Raw genomic sequence first — 13,637 nt, forward strand, 5'->3', positions numbered from 1 at the left:
TATTTCGATATTTCATACTAAAAGGTCCTAGGACCCATTATCCGTACATTTGTTTGTTTAAAACAATGAAATATGAATAAATAACTAAATAAAATGTTAAGACTAAGAGCAATAAAGAGCCTACAGGTTTTTTTTTATTAAAACACCTAAAATTTGTCTGAGCCTGGATCTGGATGTGCCTATTTTCTTAGCAATTTTCAGCCTAAAATGTTCTTGAATGCACGTTCTTAATTTTTCAGACTACTCTAAATCGACAATATCATGCAAAATGGAGAGCACTTAAAATTGGTGACATTTGGACAATATTTGACTCTCGATTTTAGAAAATCATTCCCTAAGTTCAGTTAAAACCGCTTGAAAAAGGAAAAATTGTAGATTCTTGTCATTTTTTTCCAAACTGAGGCTGGGCATGTTCTTACGATGTTCTTAATTTTTCGACGAATTTCAGCCTCGCTGTTCTTATAAACTGGGTTCTAATAAAAAAAAACGTGTACTTATATAGTATCTGTATGCACATACAACACTAAACGATGCTATCGTCCGTTACAGTGATAGTAAAGGCGGGAAAACATGGCGGTGGTATTATACGGGAAAATACGTGACACCATTGCAACCGCTTTAAACGAAGTATCAAATGACGAATCTATTGAACCACAGTTAGAACTGGTTAGTGGTTACTGGGGAGGAGCTCCCTCGAGGATAACGATAAAGATGGTGCGAGAGCAGACATTTGTGCTAGACTAGAGGGCTCTGGACTAGAGGCCAACGGGCATTTTTTGACGTTAAGGTTTTTAACCCATACGCCCAGAGGTACTCTACGACGAGTCTTTCTAGTGTATTTGAAATAAACGAGAAGGAGAAAAAACGTCACTACAATCAAAGGATCATTCGTGTTGAAACTCCTTTGATTTTTACCACCAACGGAGGAGCAGGTAGAGAGGCACAAACTTTCGTCAGAGCTCTTGCGATCGCCTTTGCTGACAAACGTGGAGAAATATATTCTCTCACTCTGAACTATCTGAGGACAAAATTATCTTTCGTTCTAACGCGCTCGACAGTTTTATGCATCAGAGGCAGTAGGCCCCGCCAAAGAACAATAGTCCAAAGCTACAGGACATTAATATAACTGAAGCTATCGAGTACGCATTTGAATTTTCTATTTTTTTCAGAATTATTTTTCATTGAAGTTTGTCCATTTATTGTTTCGCCTAAAGAATACTTTTGTATTTTATTATAAGATTAATCTTTAAAATTTTTTCATTTAACATTAAAAAAAAGTGACACGAGAAAAAAAGTCTGGCAAACTACGCGACTGTAAACTCTTTTCGGCAAAAAAACCATTTGGGAATTTTCTTCGACTTTGGGCTTATTTCTTACAGTATTTTTATATGGCCCTTATCCAAATTGAAATCTTTCTAGTAGTGAATTCAGAAAATAGGGAATGTTAAAAAACTTTCTTGTGAATTAAGCTTCAACATGTCTAGTTTCTTTCCCAAAATATAATTTTCTTAGAATAAAAGTTTTTGTATGATTTTTTTTCAGTCAAACTCAAAGTTGAGTCACATTTTTCTAATGGCCCCCAAAACGGAGGTTTATTTTTTTCGAAATATCTTTATCAAAAAGCATAGCACCGACATCAAATTACTTTCGATAGGTATGAAGGCAATGATTGCGTTTAGACCAACTGAGGGATTCGATTTTAATAGCTTTTCCATTGTATTTTCTGTCATGGCATTTAAGGAATCGTCTCTTTAGAGTCATTACTGAAAAGTGATTCCCTCAAGTTCAACTTTGACAGATTAAACAATGAAAAGCATGGAATTTCTCAAAAACTGCAGTCATTAAGACTGAAACTTTTTGCCGTAGGGCTAGGCCATTGAGTTTACTTAAAGCCCAAAGTGCTAGAGTTCAATCTCTAACCTTTCTCAGGCAAGAAAAAGTGCAGCCTTAAAAAATGCGCCGAATTTCGACGATAGATTGAATCTAGCAATTCCTTTGTTTACGATTGATATTTTTTTCGACATTTAGCGGTAAACTTTAGTTTCAATCTGTCATTTGTGTAAAAACCAGGCGAGCCGCGCAACTTTTTTGGTAGGATTTGTTGGCTTCAAATCCTACCAAGGAGATTGACTTCTAGCCCTTCGGGCTTATACTTCATTGGGCTAGTATGGCAAATCTTGCAAATTTTACAATCTAAAGAAAGAACTGAATAAAAAACGTGCAAATACTTCAAAACATCAAAAATGTCATTTTTTCTCTTTGTTTGATTTGAAATACCAGAAAAGGGGGATTCCTTTGCTCAAAATGGCATTTCAAATGCCAACGAAATGCCAACACGCTGGCATCATTAGGCATTTGACAAACCGAACAATTGCGCAGAAAAATAGAATTCAAAAGAATACTGCAAGCAATTACAAATGCCAGGCTGGTCTAAACGCAGCCAATGTTTTACGTGTTTTACGACTTGAAAAAAGTCAAAATTTACTTTTCTCTTTATCTTCATACAAATGGTTGTCAAAACGGAGGTTAGTGGCCCTCAAAACGTCGATTCAATTAAATTGAAATTGTTAAACACCCATCACTTAAACATGTCTCGAATTAATTAATGTAATGACACGATAAAATAATTAGTTTTTGATAATTTTGCAAAAAAATTCATACCAAAACAATAAGTGTTTCAGGTTGAGCGCAATATCCCGTGCGAAATACTTAGCAATTCCTAATGTTAATTTTTTGAATTACCGAGTTGGTATATGTTTATACTTTCCAGTAATGGGATTTTTTCATGAGGCATAAGCATCCTATAGAGAAGGTCTAGAGAAAGTTTTAGCTAGATATTATTTTTTTCCTACAAACAGCCTGTACTTTTGTAACACGACCACACTAACTTAAAATATAAAACTTTGAAACTTTGGTAATGTGCTAATAAAAGAATATTGAATTTGGCCCATTTCTTAAAAACACGTCTAGCAGCCAAAACTTTATATGTAAACACTAATATTCTTCAAAATTAGACCTTCATATGCAGAAAAACACCAATCTAATCAAAAAATTGAGTAATTTGGCTAAAAACATTAATCTTTAATCTATGCTTATAAATAGTGATTCTTATGGATAAAGAGTCAATTTTTGAGGCGAAAATTTTTTTTGTGAAACTTTGCTTCAATCATCTTTTATCGACGATGGTACCCTACTTATATGCAAAAAAATCAGGAAAAATTATTATGATCCAGCTTTCAACAAAGTACAAAATTCCCTTTTTTAGCTGTAATTGTCATTTATTGGACCTCTACCGGGGTAGGTCTAAAAAGGAAGACAATTAGCCACGTTAAAAATGGCATTTTGGTATTTTTCTTTTTTCGAACTCGAGAGAAATGTGATAGAATAGACGATATCACGTTTAGATAAATGCAATGCATTCTGGTTTCTCGGGGACTCTCAAAGGAATTATAATGTCGATTATATAATGATCTGGAATAGATTATAATTCCCTTGAGGGTCCCCGAGAAACCAGAATGCATTGCATTTATCTAAACGCGATATCATCTATTGCATCTGAAGCTTTCTCAGTTTTTAAGTACAAGCCTGGCTCATTAAGGCAAAACCTGTTTTGGGGTCAATATACTGTAGATAGTGATTTGTCTTAGACTATATTTTCAAAAATCTTTCATCCTTTAGATTATTCTCCTTGGAAATATCTTTCAAATGGTGTATAACTTTCTATTCTAAAATAGCACGAATGGGTGCTGAGGAAAGCCAAAAAACTAAAGCGTACAGTCTTTACTTATGTCATTTTAGCCTTACATCAATTGAGAATGTATCGAATCGCATTTTAACAAGGATTTTCACCAAAGTTAAGTTTTTCAAAATCAACGACACCTTCTGTTTTAAATTTCTAAGTTATAAATTGATGAGAAATTAGAATGATCAGCCAAATTATTTCAAAAGGAAAATACAAAATGAATATCGACAACTTTACAATTATTTTTCTTTTACAAACAAATCTTGAAAGATACATAAGTTAAAGGCTCCTAAGAAAGAAGTTACCAATTATCAGTGTAGCTAAAAGAGAACAGATTTCTAAAGAAAAGATTGACCTCCAGTACAATTAAAATAATCTGCCAAGGCTTCGTTTCTCTACGTTGTTTATTCTGAGAGGGTTGTTTTCAATCAAAACTGGAACTTGAAACTTGAACAAAGAACTGATGATCGGGAAAATAGATACCGTCAATTTACAAAAAAATCTTTCAAAGTTTAATTCTAAAATTTTCTTAAAATAAAAGTCAACTAAATTTGTTTATCATAATTTACAGACAAAAAATGTTCGACCGAGTAAAGCAATATAATCCCTTTTTAAAGATACAATACATGCTTCATTAAGCTTAGAATTGCTTCGAAATAAAAAAACAATGCGAAGACTTCATTAGCTGTTAGATTCTACACTTTTCCTCCTTTCCAGAACCTTAAATCGTCGTTAAACGAAGGCTACTAGTTAGATGACCGATCACATGGCATACTTCTTGGTCCACTCTTTTGCAAGGTCACTGTATCGAGAACGATCACTTTTATAGATTCTTGCTATTTCTGGTACCAATGGATCTTCAGGATTAGGGTCCGTCAGTAGTGAACATATAGATAATAGTACTAAAAATTAGAAAAAAGAATGGTGAAAAGGTCTTATAATGAAGCGCGGTGTGATGTGAAAAGTATTGCCATTTTGAGCAAAAACTAAGCTCCCTACAAATATCTGATACGCAGATGAGTTGTTTAATACCAAACATCATGATAAAGAATAACGTGATCCTGCGTGCTTTAAGCATATTTTAAAATAAAAAAAGTAAAACAAAGGTCATTGTCTGATCCAGAATGGTCTAGAATGCTCATGAAGCAATTAATTAAAACGGTAGCTGTATTTCAATTATATAATAGGTAAGTATTTGTATCCGCTAGGATTATCTAGAGAATAAAATGATTCAAGCACAGAGTTAATACACACTTTTTATAAGAACCAGGTAATTTGTCATCAGGATCTGCTATTTCTAATTGTCTTGTGATCCCCAAGCTCAATTGTTCTTAACGTGCTTGTAGTATCAACTTATCGACTTGGGTTTATTTAGCCATTTCAGACATATGGGGCTTAAATTGTTCTTAATTCTTATTAGGTTTTTGCCAAAATTGAGCCTCGCGTTCTTATAAAGGCGTTCTATTCACGCATATGTTTAATCATGCTAACAAAGCAAAAGTTTACAATGAATTTATCAAAGTTTAACAAGTTTTTCTGAGAATCCAAAATGATAAAAGTCATAAATACCTTTTGATATTGTTAGAGCAGGACTCCATTGTTGTCTTAGAATATCCAAACAGATACTTCCATTGCTATTAATATTGGGGTGGTATATTCTTGTAACAAATGTGACCTAAAGTACAAAATAGATATTGAATTTTGTTTGCTTTAACGACAGTGCAAAACTGTCACAAGACGTGTCTGTTCTTAACAAAACCAAAATAAATCCTGTAAATTCTACAATTAGCATTCACAGAGATTATTAAGTCAGGTGAGAGATTAAGCAAATGGTTAAGCGCTAAAAACATCAAAAGGTTTAGGCATGGAAATCTTTAAAACTTAAAGAAAAACTATGGTAATCAATCTGCATTTCCATTTAATATATCAATCAATGCATGTTGAAGACCAAAGTGAAAAAAAAAATTGATCACTTACTTTTGGTGGTTTGAAAGGATAATCTGGTGGAAAGTTGATTGTAAGAAAAAATACGCCACCTTGATATGGACTTTCCGTCTGAAAAAAGGAATATTTTGCTAGTCATAATGCAATCCTAATATAAAATCCAATAATTAATTTTAAATTACAGTTTAAAAAATTTAAATTTCAACTATCTTGAAACAGACCATTAAAATAAAAATAAAATGAACTTATATAAGAGCTTAACACTTACTGGTCCCATTATAGTAGCTTGCCATTTAAACACTGAAAGGAAAATGAACACAAAATGCTAAATGTTAATAACTCACAAAAATTTACAAAATTCCTGCCTGCTAGTCTTGTATAGCCTAAAGCAGAGGCAACAAAGGTTTTGCATACAGCTGCAATTACATTTCGTTGCAAGCATATGGGAAATTGCACACATGTCGCAAGTAAAGTCTTTCTGTAATGTTATTAAAAAATTGCAGACAAATTTGCAAGTGCCTAAAAAAACTCAGTTCTAACTGATTTTGTTGCAAACTCTTGCAATTTGTTTGTTATCAAGCGATTTTTAGTTTGCATAATTACACAGAATTACAGACTTTTTTTTTGAAGATAGCTACACTATGTCGCAGGTGCTTGATACTAGATCAGAGCTGTTAAACATTGAAAACAAAGATTATTAAGAATTGTGTGTAGTTTTCTTGAAGGTTTTATGCCCTTGGTATGAGCAACAATTATCAGCCTCCAACTTCCAGATGGAAGCCATGTAATAATTACATTGAGGATTGAGGGGCCTGGAAAGAAACATCATAGTTAACTTAGCTTTTGAGACTTTTGTAAAAAATTAGTGTCAATATCATAAACCACTGAGATTACAAACCATATGCACAGGAAAAAATCCTTGAATCACATGCGTGTGAAAAACAATTTCCGAGCATGTGATCCTGCAAAAAATCACATGCGTGTGAAAATACAATTCACAAGCCATCGTTTCTCGACTTATTAAATGGGGTGTGACTAGATTTAAAATCACAAATAGGATTGTTTGTCTTTCTTAGAGAGAAAGGTTTAATACCCTGAAAGTAACTCACTTCTATTCTATTTAACAAGTGAGAAAAGATGGATTGTGAATTACATTTTCACACGCATGTGATTTTTTGCAGGATCACATGCTCGGAAATTGTTTTTCACACGCATGTGATTCAAGGATTTTTTCCTGTGATGAATACTTACTATCTTTTTCATCTATAGGTCCAGCTGAACATTGTGCTGGTGGATCCCTCCCTAAATCTGTCAATTCCTAAAAAAGAAAGACAGTTCAAACTTGAAACCTGTCTAGCTGATGATCAATATGCTATCATTTATTTCAAAAAACTGAAAAGTTTAATTTTCCTTTCTCACTTTCTCATTCCCTTTACATATTTTATGTAGGGGCCAGTCATATCACTTGTAACACGAAGTCTGTCTAAATATAATTTTCAGCATAGACATAAGTCTCCATCTTAGATAGAGTTTGAACTACATATCGATCTTGTGCTTTCTGAAAAGATATCCAGGGGTGGATTTTTATCAATATTTCTATAATCTTATTAATGCAATATCTGATTTTTTTTCTGCCAAATACCTTTCATTTCAAAGTTTAAACCCTATTTTTATCAGGACGGGGGGGGGGGGGGGAGGAGGTATTTTACATGTTCCCTGGCACTTTTGCTTAAAACTCCCTGAAATTCTATTAGAATAGGATATTAACAAAATTTATAATGTGTAAGCCAACCAAAGTTTAAGTAAAAAAAAAACAGCCGGGTCATATTTTATGACTTTATTACCAACATTGGCCATAAACCCAAATTGTGTTAAATAAAACGGTCTTAGATACTAACTAAAAAAATTTGCAAAAAATGATGACATATCATTTAAAGGGACATAACAGTACTTGTGAAATTTGTAAACAAACTGTATGCAGCAGATACAAAATCAAAACAAATATGGCTAATTTTGATTGTTCCATTGTTTTACAAGTTTGTTTTGGACACGTGATTTTAATTGTTCTCTTTAATGACACGTGGCTTGCGCAATGTTTAAATTTTACTACTTTTATGTCCCTTTAAATTGATTTTACTCATCTTCAGCATAGATTTCAAAATTCAAAATTGATAAACCAGCAAATATATTATTGAGTTTTCTATTAACTTTTAGAAAATCAAAACAGAATTAACAAATCTTTTCTAGTTGCTTTTTAATTGACGCCTTTCTGAGGTCTTCTATAGGTTGGCTGCCAATGTCATTTTCATGATGACATCATCAAGTTGAAAGGATTTTATGAGTATATCATGGAAGAAACAACTGTTCCAAATTTGGTACAAAAAGTTGCTGATCTAGATCAAAAGTTATGCATGGCAAAAACCCCCTGATAATACAAAACACAATTCATACAAGTTGATGTAAAAAGAAGGAGACAATTGGCGGATTTGGCCAAAATGTGCGGAATTAAGTTCCGTCAGTATCCATCATCTGCCAAATTAAATTCCCTCTGAAAAATTTTTTTCAGCCATTCGTTAAATTAAATTCCCGCAAAAATTTCTTCTTTTAATGTAGAAAAAACATTTTCTAGCAAAATTTGACTTTTTCATTGTTTACAAGCCTAAAATACTATCTACATTTTCAAAATTTTTTGAGAGCTTTGCCCTCTAAGCCCCCAACAGAGCCAAATTTACAAAAATGGCCACAGCTAGCTCAAAGTGCTTAGAAAAATCCCTGGGCTGGGATCAAACGTGATATATTTTCCTGCAGAATACAAAGAATAAGTACATGTCTTTAATAAGCACTAATTTTTGCGGGAACTATTTTTAACTTTTTTGGTGGTTTTTCGGCAAAACCATGAAAAATTAGAATACTCAAATTATAAATTTTGCCATTTTTCATCAAAAAATTTAAAAGATCCCAAGGAAATTGAAAGAAATGTGTCCAAAATAGGACAAAACTGCGAAAATTACCCTTTTATCAAAAATGCTGATTTACCTAAATTCTAACGATTTCAGGAGCGGCAGCGCTCGATAACCGGACACTAAAAGGGGATGAAAAATGGTCTGTTCATATCAACCATTTTTTTCAGTTCAAAAAGGTTTGGAAATGTGGTCAAGTTGAAGTAAAAAAGACATTCCACTGCTCCCAAAATCTGAATGCTTTTTGAATTGAATGTTTACAAAATTTCGGAGATCTAAACCATGATAAGTCTGTATTGTCTAAGTGCATGGGTCTCACTATTGATGGTTCCAAGCCAAATATATGCTTAATGTATTCTTCCCTTCTCCTGAATGACAGTAAAAAGGAAAATATAGCTAGGTTTGCTCTTTCGATGGAAGATGACATGTATATCATGTCTAAGTCAATTGCTTGATGAACAATATGACTTGATATTGAATATTCTTGACATAGAAGCAATTGTAGATGTTGTCTACCTAGATTTCTCGATAGCCTTTGATAAAGTTGACCATGCAATTGTCCTACACAAGATAATGCAACTAGGAATTGATGGAAAAATACTACAATGGCTTAAGTGCCCAGTCAGTGCTTGTAAATGGTGTGAAGTCAAAACCACAAGAGGTCTTATCAGGAGTCCCTCAAGGAAGTGTCCTGGGTCCTTTGGTCTTTCTTATACTCATTGGCAATATTGACAAAGATATCTTAAACAGCTTTGTGAAGTCCTTTGCTGATGACACCCGTGCATCAAAATAAGTCAAGACAATTGAAGATGTTCCCTTACTTCAATCTGACTTAGAGAAAATTTACAAATGGACAGATGACAATAACATGAAACTTGAACTGTTGAGATATGGTCAAAATCAATTTATCAAGGACCAAACAAACTATACATCACCATCAGGCAATATCATTGAAAGCAAAATTGTTGTAAAAGATTTGGGAATCCTGATGAGTAATGATTGCTTGTTTAAAGAACAATTAATTTCAACCATTCAAAAAGCTTCATTGATGCTGCGAACTTTTTCATCGCGGTCATTTGAATGTTTGACTCTACAAATCGTTGGTGATACCAATTTTAGAATATTGCTCCGTTCTATGGAGTCCAAATACTGTTGGTCTCATTGGGCCATTCCAGAATTTGTCTGTAACAGGGGGGCGGACGACACAGGATTTCCGAGGGTAAAAGTTTTCATTAAAATTCGAAATTTCCAAGGCGAGAGAAGAAAATGTATGAATTTCCAAGGCAATCGAGTTAAAAAGGCCAAAAAAGAGTGGAATTTCCGATGCATTTTGCAAAAGTACATGAATTTTTAATGGAATTTCCAACCACCACTGGAAAAGAGAAATTATTTCCGAGGCTAGAAAAAAATAAAAAAATACACGTTGTCCGACAGGGGGTAACAAAAATTTTCCGGAATGGCCCATTTAGAGACACAAAGACATTCAAAAATCCTTTCTGAGAAGGATAAAAGGCATCTCAAACAATTATTCCACCAAACTCTGCTCCCGGTCCTGATGGATTTCCTGCGATTTTGCTGAAAAATTGCAAAGAAGAACTTGCTAAGCCACTCGCAATATTCTGGAGGAACTGTCTGAACCATGGAGTAACAGAGGAGATTCACAAAAGAAATCATATCACACCAATATCAAAGGGTGGAGATCAAGGAGAGCCATCTAACTACAGGCCAGTATCACTTACGTCCCATCTCACCAAGGTGTTTGAAAAAATAGTTCGAAAGAAGATAGTCGAATTTATCAACAACAATGACTTGTTCAACCCAACACAGCATGGTTTCCGGGAAGGGCGATCATGCCTTAGTCAATTACTCAGCCACTATGACAGTATCCTATCAAAACTAGAAGAAGGATTGGATGTAGATGTTGTATATCTCGATTTTCAAAAGCATTTGATAAAGTCGACCACAGGATACTGCTATCAAAACTGAAATCTATTGGAATAACAGACACAAACTACTTAAATGGATTAAGTCATTTCTTCAAGATAGAAACCAAGTAGTATTTGTAGACGGTCACAAGTCGTACCAGGCAAAAATTCAATCAGGAGTACCTCAAGGATCGGTTTCTTGGGCCATTATTCTTCATCATCATGATATCAGACATTGATGAAGGGACAACCAAAGCAGAACTTGCAAGTTTTGCTGATGACACACGAGTAAAGAAAGGAATCCAAAACATCATTGACCAGTTTCACCTACAAAACGACCTTAACAATGTTTATCAATGGTCGACCATAAACAAAATGATGTTAAATGGAAAAAAGTTCGAGCATCTCCATTATGGAAACGGACCAGCCACCAGTTATTTCACAGGTGAAGGAAAGATAATCCAAACCAAATCTTCAACAAGGGATCTTGGTGTTACCATGTCAGACGATGCGAAATTCAACCAACATATTCTAACCATTGTAGAAAAAGTACAGATACTCATTGGTTGGATTCTGAGAACATTCAGCTCAAGAGAACATGATGTCATGCTCACTCTTTGGAAGTCTTTAGTCATACCACACATCGACAACTGTTCTCAACTATGGTCACCCAATGAAGTTAATCTGATCCAGCAGATCGAAGATCTCCAAAAATCATTCACAAGGAGGATTAAAAACCTGCACAACCAAAACTATTGGGAAAGACTACAAACATTAAAACTGTTTTCACTGCAGAGAAGGCGTGAAAGATATATTATCATATACACTTGGTGTATTATTGAGAAGCTTGTCCCAAATCCTGGGACAATCACGTTCTATGCCAATCCCAGACAAGGAAGAAAATGTCACATACCACTAGTGAAAAGGGGGCCCTGGCAAAAAGTCATATACTCAAGTTTTAAAGTCCAAGGACCAAGGCTTTTCAACTCGCTGCCAAAACGTCTGAGGGATCTCACTGGATGCAAGAAATTGAAATTCAAAACTGAGCTGGATAAATATCTTTTTACAGTTCCCGACGAGCCACTCGTGACTGGCTACACTATGATGAGACGAGCTGAAACAAACAGCATCATCAATATGAAAATTTACATCGGTCCTCACAGGATGGATGCGTAAAGATATTACGAAACAAGCTCAAGGTAACTCAAGGTAAGGTATTGGGAGTGTCTCAAGCAATCCAAAATCTATTCCCTTCAAAGAAGAAGGGAACGCTATATCGCATCATCTATGTTTGGAAGGTGTTAGAAGGGATAGTACCTAACATGAATAGCAGTATAAAAGCTTACGAAAATCCCCGGCTCGGCCGGCTGTGCCAACTGTCTATCTTCAAGAATCAAACATCCTACCTTAGAGATTGCACTCTTTCTGAACGAGGTGCAAAACTATTCAATGTAATGCCAAAGAGCATAAGAAACTTCAACTTCAAACACTTCAACTGAAAAATTAAAAAATGCCCTTGACACTCACTTAAAGTCGATCCCGGATGAACCCCAAATTCATGGATATACTGGGTGCATGAGACCTAATTTAAATTCAATACTTGACATGAAAAATATATACTGCGATTCTTTTTCCCTCGACAGATTAATCAAATAGAGGCGTGGTTCACCAAGAATCTTACCTGAGCACTATGCTCGAACACCTACACAAGTAAGTAACACAAAGAATTAACTTCAGAATGGGCTTGTTCTGTTAATAAGGGCCTAGGACATCAAATTTTTGTCATGATTCTCATGACTCATGTACAAAAAATAGGATTAAGTTTCATGATTCAAGCAAAGATCGAGTTTCTGCCACCGTTATCCTGGAAATTTGCATGGGATGGGCTATTCCATTTTCAAAACCATACAGGGGGTATTCACCAACTTTTTCAGGGGGAGGGGTCAATAAATCTTTGACTTTTCAAGTCTGTCATTGAAGGTTGTCAGCTTTTATAGGGGATGCTTTCCTCATAAAAACTTTATCAATTTTTTGAACAGCCCAATTTACATGACCGTCCAAGGGGTTTTTAACATGTTCTAGATTATCAACGTATCCAGTGGTTACTCTAGTTTAAAGGCATAGATTTTTGTTTTCAGCACCTTTTGCTTTGTCACTCAAAAAGTACTTCCCAGGGAAGTTGTTCAGCCCCTGATTTCCAGGAGGCTTAGTTAAAAAAATTGTCACTATCCCTGAATGGCTGAAAATCTAAACTAGTTTGTATAGACTTATTAATCAGCAATCAGTGACGAGCGACATTCAGAACAGTCAAAGAATGGAGCCCCAGAGCAGTAACAAAAAAATATTCAAATCAAAAGTTGAAACGACTCTGGTCTTTCCTTAGTCGATTTGTCATAACAAAAATTGAATGTATATATTAACCAACCTTTGTTATCCTTTTTAAAGCCATGTATATATATTTTTAAGGTTTTAGAAGGGAGAATTGTGTATCCCCTCTAACAGCTTGATGAATATTTTTTGAGGTACTTTTTACCTCTTCACAAAATTCTCGCCTTTCTTGTCTTGTGCTACACGCCAAGGGCCTGGTAAGGAGATTTTATTCGCCTCCGAAAACCAGATGCCCGAATATGTTAACAAAAGCGGAAAAACGGCGGTTTTGCCACTCCTACTTTTATTACCGAAAAAAGATTCCAAAATTCAAAGTTTACGCTCTTAGAGGATTAAAGAGCTAGGAGTTTTGAGAATTGAAGTCAAAGGAGGAAATATAATGTGTTGATTTCATTCTTCTCAGTAATTTCAGCAGAAATAAAAATTTTCTTAAGAACTTTTAGGAATTTAAAGCGGGTGCTTACAGTTTCTGTTAATTGTTCCGGAATGTTCCGTTGCGTAAGTGGCTAAAGTTTTCTTATCTAAAGAATTCTAGGCATATTCTTTGAAAATATGTAGTAAAAGTAAATATTGAATATTTTTGAATAATGAAAATAATGCACAAATGGTAGTTGAGCTGAATTATAAAAAGTAATTGATAAAAAAATCTCAGTAATCTCAGTCTGTAAATTACACATG

The 13,637-nt window shown here is 34.5% G+C and overlaps 1 protein-coding gene across 1 annotated transcript; it reads right to left on the reverse strand.

Moving 5' to 3' along the window:
• Positions 1–3,966: 3,966 nt before the first annotated feature.
• On the reverse strand, positions 3,967–13,142 carry LOC136820284 (ubiquitin-conjugating enzyme E2 2). The gene is made up of 6 exons (XM_067076476.1): positions 12,997–13,142; positions 6,938–7,004; positions 5,955–5,986; positions 5,720–5,797; positions 5,312–5,417; positions 3,967–4,644 (listed from the first exon to the last, which is right to left on the reverse strand). Exons 1-6 carry the CDS (start codon positions 13,018–13,020, stop codon positions 4,505–4,507), a joined length of 447 nt encoding a protein of 148 aa, XP_066932577.1. The 5' UTR covers positions 13,021–13,142; the 3' UTR covers positions 3,967–4,504.
• Positions 13,143–13,637: the final 495 nt, after the last annotated feature.

The sequence above is a fragment of the Clytia hemisphaerica genome, unplaced genomic scaffold, assembly GCF_902728285.1.
Source record: "Clytia hemisphaerica strain Z4C2 unplaced genomic scaffold, Clytia hemisphaerica genome assembly, whole genome shotgun sequence".
In the NCBI taxonomy this organism is placed as follows: domain Eukaryota; kingdom Metazoa; phylum Cnidaria; class Hydrozoa; order Leptothecata; family Clytiidae; genus Clytia; species Clytia hemisphaerica.